Source organism: Crocuta crocuta, unplaced genomic scaffold (assembly GCF_008692635.1).
Source record: "Crocuta crocuta isolate KB4526 unplaced genomic scaffold, BGI_CrCroc_1.0 scaffold39, whole genome shotgun sequence".
In the NCBI taxonomy this organism is placed as follows: Eukaryota; Metazoa; Chordata; class Mammalia; order Carnivora; family Hyaenidae; genus Crocuta; species Crocuta crocuta.
In genome coordinates, this window is record NW_027533334.1 from 5605648 (window position 1) to 5622537 (window position 16890).

Genomic DNA, 16890 nt, shown 5'->3' on the forward strand with positions numbered 1-16890 from the left:
CACGAGCCACAATATCATGACCTAAGCGAAAAGTTGGACGCTTAACCGACTAAGCCACCCAGGCGCCCCGCAGTATTGTGAATATTTAAATCAGTTATATTTCAGCAAGATTCAGATGGATTATATGTGGCTTCAAGTACTTGAGTTAAGATGTTCTTTAATGTTGTGTTTAACTTAAGTATCCTTTTCCATTTTAGTTACATTTGTATTAAAAATGATGTACTATGCTATAGAAGAATTTTATAGATGCAGGGTATGTCAGTAGTCAACCTAACCTTTGTTTCATAGTTGGTAGTTGTGATGTCTCATCTATCTCTCATTAAAATGCTATGTTTCCCCTTTGAAATTCAGATTTTTAACAGCGTCCCAGAGTTATGATCACTTTCATTGTACTATAGTAGATGAATGAACTTTAGGAGGTTCCATTGTGTATTTAGTAGGTTATCCTCTGAAAATTTTTTGATATGTTTTGAAAATAGCTATTAGTCCTTTCTTTCCTCCCGTTTTTAAAATTTTTGCTCACCTCCAGTTTTCCTTGTCACTGCTACTTTCTGATTGATGCTGCTTTTTTCCCCCTTACTTTTTGAAAGAGAGCACTTATGTGTGCGTTGGAGTGGGGGAAGGGGAGAGGGAGAGAGGAACTCCTGCAGGCTCCACAGCCAGCCTAGCACAGAGCTGGATGCAGACTATCCCATGTCCCCATGATTGTGAGTGAGATCATGATCTGACCCGAAACCAGAAACTTAAGTATTGGAAGCTTAACCAACAGAGACACCCAGGTGCCGAAGGTTCTTACTCTTTCCATCTTGGTCTTCTCCCTATGTTTGCCTCTTTCCTCTGGCTTCTAAGTCTGGAAAGTGTACCTTTTATTTCTCTTTTGTCAGTTTAAGAAATGAATATACTTAATCGACCCTTTAGTGTCAAAATTAACTTCATTGAATGAACTGTCTCTCCATATCTCACATTAGACTTGAATGAAACCACATCTGATTCATGAATCTTCTCTATAAAATACCCAAGTGATCATCTTATTTTTCCTTAAAAATTTCTGTAAGAGTAGCTGGAGCTGTCTGACTAGGTGGCCTGTTCCAAGTTAGGGCACTCATACAAATCTCTCTTATTGAGCAGAAATCTGCCTCTTATTAAATTTAACGAGTCTTGTCTAGAGCCATTCTTGTCACAGTTCTTTAAACCGTCATGATGGTTTCTAGTTTCTTGACCATTCTTGCTTGCTTTCCTGGGTATTCTCCAGTTTGTCAGTGTCTGTTTTGATACTTTTTTTTAAAAGAAGCGATATACTTTGGAGTTGGTCTCATCAGTACCTTATAGAACTTAATCATTTTCCTTAATTTTGATTCCTAATTATATTAATATCTTGGAATCACATGCTTTTTGTAGGCGTATCATCCTATTGAGGCAGAAAAAAATATAGCATAATTTTAGTAGTACAGGTCAGATTTCCTAGTTGGAGTTGTACCTTCACAAGTTAGTTGTGCTTTTGAGCACATAGCGTAGCTGGTCCCCATTGTCTTGTGTAGGCTAGGGATAATTTAGTTTGTATCTCATGGGTAACTTTTGGAAGGATCAAATTAGATAATTTTAAATGTCAGAAATGTCAACTTCATGATCTTCTTTCTTATCTAATGTGTAACCATTTAAAACATAGTGACTTAAAACAATGATTTATTCTCTCATGATTCTGTGGCTTGCCTAGGCTGAAGCTCTTTTCTCGTGGTATTGCCTGGAGTCGCTCATTGCTGCATTTGGCTGGAGCGGATGTATGCAGGTGGCTTTATTTATTAACATGTCCCATTCCTGGGGCTAGCTTCGCCTTTCTCTCCAGCAAGGTGGTTTGTCTCTTTATGTGCTAGATATGGGTTCCAAAAGCAAAAAGGAAAAGCTGCCAGTCCTCTTAAGGGTTAGGCTCAGAAATGGAATTCAGTCACTTCCACTGCATTCTCTTGGTCAAAGCAAGTCATCCAAGTTAACCCAAACTCAGGAGAAAGGAAATAAATTCCACATCTCGACAGGAGGAAGATGGCATACGTGTACAGGAATGGTAGGGTAGTAGTGGTGGCCGGCTGTCTTTGGAGACTGTCTACCACAATTTTGCTTTTTCATAATTAGCTTATTGAACCAAATGTTAGCCAGCCCCTTTATTAATCTTTAATATCCAGTCTTCTTGTTTAAGTTTTAATGGTTCTTAACTTTATGTCATTAGAAGATATGATAGACAAAAGTATGCCATTTATTGCGTTCTCAGCTTTTTACTTGTAACAGCTTTATTGAGGCATAACTGACATACAGAGAACTGCACAGATTTATAGTGTACAGTTTGATGAGCTTGAGCTTGCTTGCTTTACTTGTAACCACACCAGAAACATTTGCCACTGTTGATACTTAATTTGGTTCTTTTGGTCAGTCATTAGTCCGGTAAGCTGCTTGACTACTGGTGCTTGCCTTCCTATCACTTGTACTTTTTGATTAATGTCTTTTAAAGTTGTTTTTGTTCTTATTGTTCTAACCAGATATTATGGCTAATTCAGTGTTCACTTTGGAGGAAGAAAGTACTTAACTGCAGTTAAAAAAAATTTCCATATGAAATTTTCACTCCAGCATAAAACAGTGTTTTTAGAGGTACAGAAGTTAATACTTCTAAAAGATGGGTTACTAATTTCTTGACACCTTGCCTAAGTAACTTCCACAAGTTACATGCTTAAAAGTTTTACATACATCTTAAGTGTTTCACTCTTAACTGCATGTGTTTGTGGCCTTCATCTTGACATAGAATGGGTTAAAGTCTTTGAAAAGTGAAGGTCATGACTGGGCCATATTATTCTTAGTTTCATTTGTATTGTTTGCCAGACCACTTATCCACAAACTTGGAGACTGTCTTGCCCATCATTATATTCTTAGTGCTTACCACAGTGGAATTAAGTGAATTTGAAAAATATGTTGAAGCAGTAACATTTGAAATAGAAATGCATAGGTGAAAAATTACTTTCATGGTTGGACTTCGTTATTGTCACTACTTTTACTTGAAAATACTCTTTTTAAAGAGAGCATGTGAGAGGAACAGAGGGAGTGGGAGAAAGAGCATCTAAGGCAGGCTCCACGCCCGGTATGGAGCACGATGCAGGGCTCGATCTTATAACCATGAGATCATAACCTGAGCCAAAATCAAGAGTCAGACACTTAACTGAGGCACCTAGGCACCTAAAACTATTCTTAACGTAATCTTATATATGTAAATGAGCCAGAGAACAGTTCACAGTTGACTTGTATCTACATGGAGCCTTCTTTAAATTTGTAGTTTTTCTTTGGCTGTTTGATTTGAAGTTACTTGTGAATTTTGGTTAATCACATATTTTTCTTAATCAGACACCATAGTCTAACTCTAAGCCTAGCCTGTCAGAAATAGAATTTACCCTTTTAAGTGTGGAGTTGCCACCATTTAAACCTAGACTGACTCCGAAGCCACTATGCTATATCACCTTCCATAGTTGAATGAATATATTTTTATAAAACTTGAAAAGGCCTAATCATTTGTTTCTTAAGTGACAGTATTAAAATCACATTCACTTCAGTGAAAAATCCACTTATTATATTAAATGGAGCAATCTTCTTTTTTTGAGTCAGATCCCAAAAGAGCTGCCATAGTTAGGGTTCAGAGAGTGCTCACGTCCTACAGAACATGGTATTCAAAGGACAAAACACTGGCAACTGAGAGATCTTTGAAGGATTATGGGTGTGGTACAATACAGTTTTTGTTTCCTAATCAAAGAGTTCATCTGATTTCAGGCTAGTAGTTTCAAATATTGGTTAATAATCACAGGAAACATTTTAGGTTGACTTCTCACCTTCAACCCTTTCCTGTAATGCTGTGCAACTTGGCCCTACTGCATGTGGCCACTACCCACCTCATCTGGGTATCTGTAGCTTCATATTATTTTGCATATAAGTATGTGCTATATAGACTGAATTACTGGATGACTGCCAGAAGAATAGAAGCCAAGAATTAGGTAACTCTTTTCCTTGTAAAAATTGACTAGTTTGGGCCTAAGCCCAGTTGAAAATTGACTTTCACTTTGATTCCTGGGGATGGTGATATGATTTTGTTTTTTGAGTATTAACTTTGGCCAAATTGTTATACTAGAATTCTGTTTCTCCCCTTTAAAACAAAAAGAAACCACTAGTTTATTATGCCTTCTCCCCTTAATATAGCAATCTAAGTTTTTGCTTTATATCAATTATAGAATGTAATTATTATTAGCATGTTAGGGTTTAAATTAGTTTAAATTGTTAAAATTTTAAACAAAATTATAAGATGAAGTTTAATCTGTTGTCTGACGTGATCTGTAAACAACATGTATTTTATTAGCTAAAAATCACTTCAATGAATTTAAAGGTTTACTCTTCCTATCTTTAATTCTCATAATCCTATTTACCCACTGTCCTAATTGTGAACATTAAAACGTTGGACTTGAACAACTTTCTTACCTGTCGTGAGGCTTTGCTTGAATTGTGTTCTTTTCTGTTGCCTCTTTAGAGTCCCAAAGGTTCATCTCTTAAATGACTACCTTGAAAATGTAAAGTTTGACAACCTGTTAGAAAAAGCTTTCGAGCTATATAACTTTCACGTTCACTGAAGCATGTCATCTTTATCAGCATGTATATAGATAGCAAAATGTAGGGGAGGGACGTATTCAGAGAATGTATCATCTTTAAGTAATAAATTCCACACTAACTTCAAATTTTAAGTATTGCTGTCCAAAGCATCCTGCTTCTAAACCACAAATTCGTGGGCCTACTGTATTCAGCAATTGTATTCTTGGCAATAACTGGGTATTAACGTTGTGTCACTTCTGTTACATACAATATGATCTTTAGAAATGCATATTTTTTCCAGTCTTGTAATTATTTTATTCTTATTATGACTGTTTTCTTTTCTTCTAAAGTCTCTTTTGGAAAAGTTTTTGATCCCCAATGCTTCACAAGCAGAGAGCAAAGTCTTCTATTTGAAAATGAAAGGAGACTACTACCGTTACTTGGCTGAGGTTGCTGCTGGTGATGACAAGAAAGGTATACTGTTTTTCAATGTGTTTTTTTGAGTTTGTACAAAATAACATAGTATGGAAATATTCTTAATTGTTGTTGCTTTTGTTTTTGTTTCTGAGAGAGAGTGAGCAGACAGGGAGAGCGTATCCCAAACAGGCTCCATGCTGTCAGCAGAGAGCCCAGTGCAGGGGGGCTTGAATTCACAAACTGTGAAATCATGACCTGAGCTGAAATCAAGAGTCAGACATTTAACCAACTGAGCCACAAAGGCGCTTCTGGAAGTAGTCTCTGGAATGCTGTGGGTTGTGTTTTTTAATTGCTTAGAGCACTAAATGAAGAGCATAAAGTCCTGAGAGCGTATATCTACTGCCTAATATTTGTATTCTAAAATGTATACTTGCTGAAAAGCCAATTTTGTGCATAAGAATGTCTCCTTAAAATTTTAAGAAATCATGATCACAGCATAACTATAGAGCAGCACAAACTATTAAAAATGTAACAATTCTGAGCTGAATACAAGAATCGTTCTTGTCTAATGTTGACCAATGGCTAGTGTGTTCCTGGAGAAGTTTTTTTGGTTTTTTTTTTTGTTGTTTTTTTTTGGTGGGAGCCTCATTCAGTTAAGGTTAATAGTATTTTTACAGCTTAATATTTCAGGGGATGTCATTGGATAGTAAAGATTGGTTTGAAGGAGGATGATGAAGTGTAGACCTTGTCAGTACATTTTGCTGTGTTTTATTATCCAGGGATTGTGGATCAGTCACAACAAGCATACCAAGAAGCTTTTGAAATCAGCAAAAAGGAAATGCAACCAACACATCCTATCAGATTGGGTCTGGCCCTTAACTTCTCTGTGTTCTATTATGAGATTCTGAACTCCCCGGAGAAAGCCTGCTCTCTTGCAAAGACAGTATGTATTTTACCTATTTTGTGGAAATTTAGTAATCCTTATTATTTGAGCACTTAAATGTATTTTTTTCATTACAGGCTTTTGATGAAGCCATTGCTGAACTTGATACATTAAGTGAAGAGTCCTACAAAGACAGCACGCTAATAATGCAATTACTGAGAGACAACTTGACAGTAAGTACATAACAAGCATCATTAATGGCCCCTGTGGTTGAAATTCTGTTGTTTTATTGATTACTACAAGGAATATTTCTCTCATCTCCTTATTGAATGCAAAATCCTATCTGCTGTTTCAAGCAATGAAGAGAAACCATCTTACAGAAACAAATAATAATAGATCAAAGACCAAAACTGTGTACTTTGATTAGTTACAGATCTGTCATTAAAATTTTAGTTCTTAAAACCCCTGGCTTTGAACTTCTAATCACATAGACTGTTTTATTTTCTGTTTCAATCTGAGTGTATCCATTTGTTCCATTTTAGTTACAGAAGAGCTTAGTTCTTAGTATCAAAAGTATACTAAAGTTTTATGTTTAAATTCCATTAAAAATGGTTTTCTTTTAAAAAAAAAATGGTTTGCTTGAGCATAAAGTTGCCTCCATACTTAATAAAGCTGTGGTACTCCATCAGTAACTTGAGTTACAGAATTTCACATACTCTGGAATCTAAATGGAAATCTGTTTTGCCTAGCCAGAATGACTTGTTATGGGATGTCATACTTATCCTTTAGCATACTCCAGACTGAAAAAAAGAGCAGTGCCTTTTAAAACAGTTGTTTATTTTGAATTGGTAAAGCCTACACCTTTACCAAGTGGTTGATGCGTCTTTTCAGTCCCATGGGTTTTCCCGTTCTCCTTCAGATAATAAATTTGAAGTTTTGAGGCTTACGTGACAAAATTATCAAGTGTCTGCTGTGCCAGCTAATGAGCTAGGAGTAAAGATTGCAGTCAGTGTAGAGCTTGAGGACTGTATATCATCGTTTCATATATTCCACTTCCAAACTTTATTCCAGGTCATTGCCAATTTTCTGAACCAGTTCTACATTTTAGTGTTGAATACTCTCAGCAAAGGTTTTTGAACTGTATCGTGTTTATTATTATTACTATAAACAAAAATGTTTTTAGAAAGTGTAACTGCAGGCTACTTACAGACTTGTGGGGTTTTTATTTTAGTCAAGAGAATAACCTGTAACTTCTTAAAGAATGATATTCTTTAATTTTTTTCTAATGTTTATTTATCTTAAGAGTGTGCAAGTAGGAGAGGGGCAGAGAGAGGGGGACAGAATCTGAAGCAGGCTCCAGGCTCTGAGCTGTCAGCACGGAGCCTGATGTGGGGCTTGAACTCATAAACCATAAAATCAAGACCCGAGTCAAAGTTGGCTGCTTAATCAACTGAGCCACCCAGGTGCCCCAAGAGTGATTTTCTTATATCAGATGAAAGAAGCACTTCAATTTGTTAGCTATTTTTAATATTAAGAATTTTCATATTTTCCAAAGGTTTGAAGTGATGAGAGTTGTCATTCCTATAAGGTAGAAATTGAGACTTACTGTGTTTCATTGTCATTTTTTGAGAGGGTGTGATTGATATACTTCCAGCTGAATTTTGGATATTAGTATAGCATGAAGAGCATACTAGAATAACTGAGTAAAAAGAAAAGGAAGAATTATATTCTGATTCTGTCACTAGTTACTGTGTCTTCTCTGAGCCTTGATAGTATCACTGGTTATCATTACAGGTTGGTTGGATCATTTATCTGTTAAGTAAAGAAATTTTGGCAGAAATAGCTAGTATTTGAGTCTGGGTCTGGTTGACTAATAGTTGCCAACACATAAACCTAGTAGGAAAAATGTGCCCAGGTTTTTAAAGCGTTTATGGAAAATTCAAGAATCTTTGAAGGTCAACTGGGAAGAGATATTAGACGACAATTTCATCTTACAAACACCTGTTTAATAGGAACATGCAGGCTTCCAGAGGTCACTTAGTTTAAATATATGACCTTGGAAGAAGCCTCCTTTCCAGACCAGGGGTCTGTTTGGTTAATAAATAATGAAAGCTAATTAATGGGTAATTTGGGAGTTAGGAGAATATTAATTGAGGTATTTTTCCCTTCGTTTTTCATTGTATAAGCAGTTTAAAATTTAAGATCATCTTGAATTAGTCCTTTTACAATTATCTCTAAAAGTCATTATGAACTGTTCAGATTTGCAAAGTTAATATTCGAAGCCGTTGAACTAATTTTGAAATCATTTTAACTTGATAAAATTAATGAAAAATTAATAGAATCCATAGTCTTAACCACTGTGGGACAGTTCAGTTTTTATCTCTCAGAAGGTTGGGTTTCTGACCAGTGTTTTGTATTCAGCTCTTTACTTTGAATCCTACGGTTTCACAAAGGCATGTTCCTCTAAGCTAAAAACATTAGAAAGCTAAATTTGTAAATAAATCAGACTTGATACCCTCATTCTTGAATTTCATGGAGTGTGGGATTCCCTTTCGAGTGGGGAGTCTTAAGTTTTACCAAGGGAATGTAGTCAACCTGAGCTTGAACATGGGTTAAATTAAGATGATTTTAGTTTAGGTAAACTTAACACATGTCTCTCTCATATTGGGGGAATTAAGGGCAATCTGATAACTCTTACAGCTATTAATACTTACTTTTTGTAGCTCTTCTGTGATTTTTATTTTGCTTTCTTTCCTCTGAATAATCAAGAGTTGCTTGGATCTGACTTTGTTATTTGAAGACAACTCTGTACTTAAAACATTTTTGTAACGGTTAGGGAGAAAATGAGGATATTTTGCATCTTCATTGCTGCTATTTTCTAAAGAAAGCCTTTCAGCAAAAGCTGTGGTTAACATTTTGGTAGCTTGATAAGTGTATTAAGATTTTTTTTTTCTTTTCAAACTGAACCATGCTGAAAAATCTCCCCCCCCCTTTTTTTTTTTAACCAGTTGGGGACATCGGATACCCAAGGAGATGAAGCTGAAGCAGGAGAAGGAGGGGAAAATTAACCGGCCTTCCAACTTTTGTCTGCCTCATTCTAAAATTTACACAGTAGACCATTTGTCATCCATGCTGTCCCACAAATAGTTTTTTGTTTACGATTTATGACAGGTTTATGTTACTTCTATTTGAATTTCTATATTTCCCATGTGGTTTTTATGTTTAATATTAGGGGAGTAGAGCCAGTTAACATTTAGGGAGTTATCTGTTTTCATCTTGAGGTGGCCAATATGGGGATGTGGAATTTTTATACTAGTTATAAACGTTTGGCATAGTACTTTTGGTACATTGTGGCTTCACAAAGGGCCAGTGTTAAAACTGCTTCCATGTCTAAGCAAAGAAAACTGCCTACATATTGGTTTGTCCTGGTGGGGAAGAAAAGGGATAATTGGTTCCAGATACAGGTGTAGTTATTGTGGGTACTTTAAGGTTGGAGCACTTACAAGGCTGTAGTAGAAATGGGCGTCCCGTAGATCTACATATTGAACCATGTGTGTCTGCGGTGTACTCATTCTCAAGTGTGCACACCTTTGACTACAGTTACAGAAGTGATCCTTTAGTTGTGACCCAATTTACTCTGGATAAGCGCAGAAACGGTTCACATTCCATTATTTGTAAAGTTACCTGCTGTTTGCTTTCATTATTTTTGCTACACTCATTTTATTTGTATTTAAATGTTTTAGGCAACCTAAGAACAAATGTACAAGTAAAGATGCAGTAAAAACGAATTGCTTGATATCCATTACTTTGTGTATATCAGGCACAGCAGCAAAACAAAAATCCCATGTATTTAACTTTTTTTTTAGGGTTTTTTTTTGTTTTGTTTTGCTTTTGTGATTTTTTTTTTTTTTGATACTTGCCTAACATGCATGTGCTGTAAAAATAGTTAACAGGGAAATAACTTGAGATGATGGCTAGCTTTGTTTAATGTCTTATGAAATTTTCATGAACAATCCAAGCATAATTGTTAAGAACACGTGTATTAAGTTCATGTAAGTGGAATAAAAGTTTTATGAATGGACTTTTCAACTACTTTCTCTACAGCTTTTCATGTAAATTAGTCTTTTGGTTCTGAAACTTCTCTAAAGGAAATTGTACATTTTTGGAAATTTATTCCTTATTCCCTGTTGGCAGCTAATGGGCTTTTACCAAGTTTAAATACAAAGTTTATCATACCAACAAAATACTACTAATATAACTACTACTGTTCCCAGCCACCGTGTCCCATATTTCTCCCCTCCCCTGAAAAAAAGTTGGTTTTTTTTTTTGTTGTTGTTTTTTGTTTTCAGACAGGGGGTTGATTGGAAAAAAAGTAATGTGTTCCATTTAAAATTTTGGTAGATGACATTTTCTAACTTAGGAAGCCACACAATGTTCTTGTTCTTGGCCCATCATAACATTGGGTAGCATTAACTGAGTTTTGTGCTTCCAGATCACTTTTGTTTTTAAGAATTTCTTGATCTTATTACAGCCTGCCTTCAATTTTGATCCTTTATTCTTTCTATTTGTCAGGTGCACAGGATTACCTTTTTTAGCTTTCTGTCTTGTCCCCAACCATTCCTACTTTGGTGGCCGTGTACTTGGAAAAAAGGCCGCATGATTTTTCTGGCTCCACTCAGTGTCTAAGGATACCTTGCTTCCTTTGCTTGCATCCCACAAACTATTTCCCTCATCCTATTTACTGCAGCAAATCTCTCCTTAATTGATGAGATTGTGTTTATCTCCTTGTAAACCCTACCTTTCCTGAATGGTCTGTCATTGTCTGCCTTTAAAATCCTTCCTCTTCCTCTCTTTAAATAATTTTGGGGCTAAGTTATACCCAAAGCTCACCCTACAGACTATTTCCTCAGTACCTTGCAGAAAACACCAAACAAAAATACCATTTTAAAAGAGGTGTATTTTTTTTTTCTTTTAGAATGTAAGCTCCTCAAGAGCAGGGACAATGTTTTCTGTATGTTCTATTGTGCCTAGTACACTGTAAATGCTCAATAAATATTGATGATGGGAGGCAGTGAGTCTTCATGATAAGGGTGAGAAACTGAAATCCCAAATACTGTTTTGTCGCTTGTTTTATTACGACCTCAGATTAAATTGGGAAATATCAGCCCTTTGGGACAGTTGTCCCAACTACTACATTCAAATAAAAGTGCAATGGAGGCCTTGGGGTCTTTCTTTCAAGGAGAAAAGATCTCTTATGCATTGGGGTAAAATAATCATCTTCATGGCTTTTTTTTTTTTTTTTTTTAAACTTCTCCTGACCCCAGGCCAAGGACATGAAGTCATCACTTACAGCTAAGGAACATTAAGCTAGACTTCTCATTCAGGTAAATTATAAATAAAATCTAAAGCTTGTCACATTTGCCTATTTATGTGCATTAGTCATCTAAATTACTTTGATTCTCAAATAAATTGTGGTAATACTTCATTAACATTAGCTGTTAATTTAATGTTTTTACGTACTAGTGCCCAATAGATGAAGGAAGATTCCAACCTGAGATTTTTTTGCGTTGGGATTTGAATAATAAATTTTTATAACATTTCTCTAATTGTCCCCAATTCAGGCTTCATGTCTGTATTTGTCAATATAACATATTTCCAGGAATTTGGAGAATCCAACAAAATCCAGTTTTGTGTGTGTGCGGTATTGAGTTTAAAAAAAAAAAAAGATACTTGTCCACTTCATAGCTGTCCTTTGAGAGAAGAGGAGTAGCAGTGCACTCAGTTGAAAGGATGGGTTTGGCTGCCGCTCTGGTCTCTGTTTCTGGCTTTTCCATGTAACAGCTCTGCTGCTGCTTCGTGCTATGAGATCGTACGAATGGTGGGAGGGAGGGCTAGGAGGGTTAAAAGAATGTCAGGTGGCTTAACTAAGGCCTCGATTTTTTTTCCAATCTGTCTTCCTTAGAGTCAGTCCTGCCCATGGCCCAAAGCATATTTAAAACTAGTCAAGGCCAATTTGGAATGTACAGCCTTAGGTTATTTGTGGTTAGAGCTCATTATTTGAGAGCAAAACCTTCACTGAGTAATTGGGGAACTCTTAACAGTGAGATGTTGAAAAGTCTTACATAGTCTCTAAGTACAACTCCCAAGAATTTTGGAGACTTACCTGTAGTGACAGCATCATTATTAAAACAGTTTCCTCTACATGAGGGGGAAGTGGTACTTCATCTGGGTGCAGTTACATCGTAGTCCCTGCATGAGAACCTGCAGTGTGTTACGAACTTTCTAACTGGTGCTCTGTTCTCAGAGGTAGACTTAACGCATTCCTGTAGGGAAAGATTAAGAAACCAGGAATTTTGCTTTATTTTGTTGTATGTAGGAAAGTCTGGTGGTGGAATTGAGACCTACACAGTTCTAAGGTGGTGGCTGAAACTTGGAAGATGGTTAGACTTAGGTCCTATGCTAAATGTGAAATTATGTCCATAGAATTCTCTTTAGTGTGACTTTAACAGCAGTCCCATCTTGGTTAATTCTAGCTCTCCTAAAGACTAAAGGCCTAAAAATAAGATATTTTTGGGTCTATATAGGGTTTTTGTTTTAAGAAACTTTGCAAATAGGCCTTTAAGGAACATGATACTCTGGATGACAAAAATCCTATTCAAGATCTCATTACAGTAGATCTGCTTAAACTTGAAAACTAACCATAAAAGTGTTGGCAGTGTACGTCCAGATCTGATGCTGTCCACCTGGATTCTTTGAAGTCTAATTTATACTTAACTGTCAACCCCCAGGTAGTTCAGAACTTGAAACACTGGAATGGCAAGACTTGATATGTGAACTTTCTGGATGACATCTGTACCTGCCTTGTATTATCCTTAATTACTCAGTTTTTGGTTTATTTTGATCTAGAGCATGCATGGGTGGGGGAGGGGCAGAGTGAGAGAGAAAGAATCCCAGGTAGCCCTTGTGCTGTCCCTGACATGAGGCTCGATCTCATGATCCTGAGATCATGACCTGGGCCGAAATTAAGAGTCGGATGCTTAACTGACTGAGCCACCCAGGTACCCCTCACTCAGTTTATAAGAATGTCTGTCATGCTGGATCAGCAAAACACGGGTCTTGGATGTGACAAGTTGAAAGTGGGTAGATTTAGGCATAGCTATTTTCAACCCCGGTGATGCCAGAGACTCCGTTGATAGTACTTCTTTCCATATTTGAGCCCATTCCATGAAATTTCTGAAAGCCCAAACTTAACCAGTCAAATGTGCATAAAAGACTTCAGTATTAATTTCCAATTCCAGACCTTAATACCTATCAGTACAAGTGTTTGAGTAACGACTTGCAGAATGAATGGGATACAGATGGAGGTTAACAGCATGTGCAAAGGCTTCAAGTTATGAGAACTTCAGACAATTTCCATGCTCCCACAAGCAAGGGACTCTGTTGGAAGAAGAAATAGGTTAACGTTCTGTTTTCTAAATAACAGGCTAGTGTTTTTTCACTTTTAATACTTTTGGTCACCTGGAGAGGAACTTAGAAATGTCTGTTCCCAGCAGCCAGTCTTAAGGATTCTAAATTCTTAGGTTGGAGTCCAGGAATGTGCATTTTTGGCAAAGCTCTGATTGAGTGTCCATACTGCTGAAGTCTACAGGGGGCTGGGGAACACATAGTGTTTGGCAAGACTACATTTTGAGTCAAGACTATTTCTAAAATGACAGTCTGCGAAACAAGGTTGTGGATGTGCTCAGCAGATGATTCCCAAAGCACGGAGATTAGGGATAAAATTTACTTGTCATCATAACAGGTTCTCCACATTAATGACCAGCTTGGTTTGGAAGCAGGTACTGTTTTGGACTTCCGCTGCATCAAGAGGAGAAAAGCAACTTACCAAGTGCCATTTGTACTTGTAAATCATTCTATGCACAAAGATCAAATCCCAGAGAATGAAGGAGTTAATAGGTGAAACATAAGAATGTTGATAAAATGCAGGTGATAACTTGCTGACTTTGCAGTTTGTAAGGAAACATCTTAAAATGGACACATGTATAACTAAGAAAATTATCTGTAAACTCAGTGTATATGTGAACTTTAATATAAATTCAACTACATAAAAATTTAGCTGGAAGTCGAAAGTGAGATAACATGTAACTGACAAAGAATTAGTATGGATAATACAAACAATAAGAAAAGAGAAAATAGGAAAGTGGGCAAAGATTTTGAAAAGGCATCTTCATGGAAGAGAAAATAGAGGACCAGTAAATAATACGAAGAGAAGTTTAACAAGGGAAATGCAAACCAGGACCAAAATTAGATACCCCTATTTTAAACACCCCCCCCCCCTTAATAAATACAATTTGGAAGTCTGGGAAGACCAAATATTGGGGATGTGATTTGGGACCTCTTACACATTGCTGATGGGAGGGTAAGTGGTACATCCTTCTGGAAAATAATTTGGCATTATCTCAAAGTTGACTTTCACATCACTATAACCCGGCAACTTGCCCCTGGGTGAATGTCCTAGAACACTTGCATGTGTGCATCAAAAATTCACCACTGCACTTTTTGAATAAGCAAAAAATGAGACAATCCAAATGTCCATTGGAAGTAGAACGGGTAGAGTTATTTTATCAAATAATGACAGTCTTCATTAGTGAAAATCAACTGCAGCTCAGTGGGTAACATGATTGAGTTTTATAACAATATTTAGTGAAAATACAATATAAGTTCAAAAATGAACAAACCTTTTGCTTAGGCCTACATATACATGATAGGATTTCTCTTTCCTCTACCAAAAATATGAATGATAACGAAATTTAGGATAGAGGTTGCCTATGGGTAAGCTGGGGGCACAGGTTAGGGCAGAAGGACATAGGTAAAATTGACTTGGGGACAGCCTGGTGGGTTCACAAATGCTCACTACAAAGCAATCCATTCAAGAACAGGGATAAAACAAGGGTTTTGATTCATCCAGTTCTGGGCACTAGAAGTCACAAAGGAAAAGAAGGGGAAATAGTACAGTGCACATTTAAATTCAGTAGTCAAAGTCTTGCTTGATGGTAATAAGATTAGCAAAGAAAATACAAAAAATAGCCACCAAGTGTGGCGAAAGAGCATACAAAATGGTCAATTGCTGTCCTATTCATTGCACCCTAAAATTGTCCTCCTTACTCGGGAGGAGCAGGGAGCAAGAACTGGGGACTTGGTCAGGCAAGACTGTTACCAGGAAACCCTGGAACAAATGAAAAGTGCAGTCTCCAAAATGAAGGAGCAGGAAAAGCCTTTAAGAACTTTAGTAGCACATTGGGTGTCTTTTAGGGTCTGAAGAATTGTTTGTCCTACCAGCCAAACCACTTCAGTGAATTCAGACTGTCCTGAGGTTCCGCACTTCTCCACCTTTGGAGGAAATGCCCAGCATTCAGTCCTGAGCCTCTGAGGCATCTGTCATGCTCCATGAAGTCTTAAGATTTTCAACTTTTCTTCTCACGTTCCTCTGGGATTCTTCAAGAGTCTAACTGGTTTCTGTAGGAAAAGTCTGAGGATGATGAGAGTTCAAAGCACAGAATCTATAAGCCATAAACAGTACTAGATAAAATAAAAATATGGCTGTTGGTTGTTTTTTACTTTCCCAGGATTGGCAAGGGAGCTGTCCAGATGTTTATTTTTGAGAGAGAGAAAGAAAGATCATGAACAGGGGTAGGGCAGAGAGAGAAGGAGACACAGAATCCAAAGCCGGCTCCAGGCTCTGAGCACAGAGCTGTGCTGTGAGCACAGAGCCTGACGCAGAGCTTGAACTCCTGAACCATGAGATCATGACCTGTGCCCAAGTCAGACACTTAACTGACTGAGCCACCCAGGCGTCCCCCAGAAAGTCAGTTTTAGAAGCCTTTGTCCGTTCTTGGAGAACTTTCTAAGGGATCAAAGTTCAAGAACCCAAAAAATTGGAAATGGAGGAATTTGGAGAAAGCTTCGGAGTGCTGGGCATCATCACCTCCCTGTAGTGCCCAGTGAAGGAGAGAAGGGGTGCTCCAACGGGGCCACCTCACAGACTATTCTGGAATCTGATCCATGTGGCACAGAGTGACATGAGGCTCATTGGACACTCTCAAGTCAAAAGATGGTGCCTAGCTTGCCATGCTGAGGGCAGAGTGGGGGAGATGTAACTGTATTAGAAATGGCCTGCTCTCTCAAGGTTTGTTGGAGGCAAAGAATGTGGACATTTTTCTAGTCAGCCAGGGTCAAAATCAGAAACTTGGCTTACAAGGGCTGCCTGGATGGAATCCCCATGGCGGGGTCTGAGGGGTGGTCAAGCAGTAGCTGGCAGAGAGTGTGCTCAAGAGATAATTGGTGACCGGCCTCTGAAGGATCCATGGGTGACTATGAAAGTTGGCTTTACTATCCGTCCTGGGCAGAGGAGAGTGATCTCTTCCAGTCACGTGAGAAGAATGTAGCCCCAGGCTGAGCCACGCAGCCAGCAGATGAAGGAGGAGTGGGCCGGCTGAGGCAGTAGGGAGTGAAGCTGACCGCAGGCCCCACCAGCCGCTGGACCACAGAGAGGATAGGTGTCAGTGGCAAGCACACTTAGGCCTTCACCCTCACTTGCAATGTCAGCTCCCAGTGGACAGTGACCAAGGCCAGTCTGCAAAGGACGAACTGAAGAGAATAGCACTCTGAGATCTTGAGTGAAAGAGCCGTTGGAAAGAAACTGTAAACCAAATACATTTGATATGAAGAAGATGAAAGAAAGAATGGAAGCCAAAATGAAAAAAAAAAAAAAAATAGACACTAGGTAATTGAATAACCTGGCAGGTAATCCAGTTTAGATTATTATAAACCCAGTCTATAAACTAAAAAAATCTATTCCTACTCCCTACTAGTTTGGGTTTTTCTTTCTTTCAGGGGACTTTATTATTTATTTTTTTAATGTTTATTTTTGAGAGAGACAGAGATAGAGTGCAAGCAGGGGAAGGGCAGAGAAAGAAGGAGAC

General features: G+C 37.7%; 1 protein-coding gene across 1 annotated transcript in view; it reads left to right on the forward strand.

Moving 5' to 3' along the window:
- Window positions 1–10975, forward strand: part of YWHAZ (tyrosine 3-monooxygenase/tryptophan 5-monooxygenase activation protein zeta) — a 32775-nt gene extending 21800 nt beyond the window's left edge. Inside the window, exons 4-7 of the mRNA XM_077748271.1 lie at window positions 4959–5082; window positions 5805–5968; window positions 6046–6141; window positions 8917–10975. Coding sequence (XP_077604397.1) covers window positions 4959–5082; window positions 5805–5968; window positions 6046–6141; window positions 8917–8976 — 444 coding nt within the window. The 3' untranslated portion in view covers window positions 8977–10975. The remainder of the gene's footprint in view (window positions 1–4958; window positions 5083–5804; window positions 5969–6045; window positions 6142–8916) is intronic.
- The last annotated feature ends 5915 nt before the right edge of the window (window positions 10976–16890 follow it).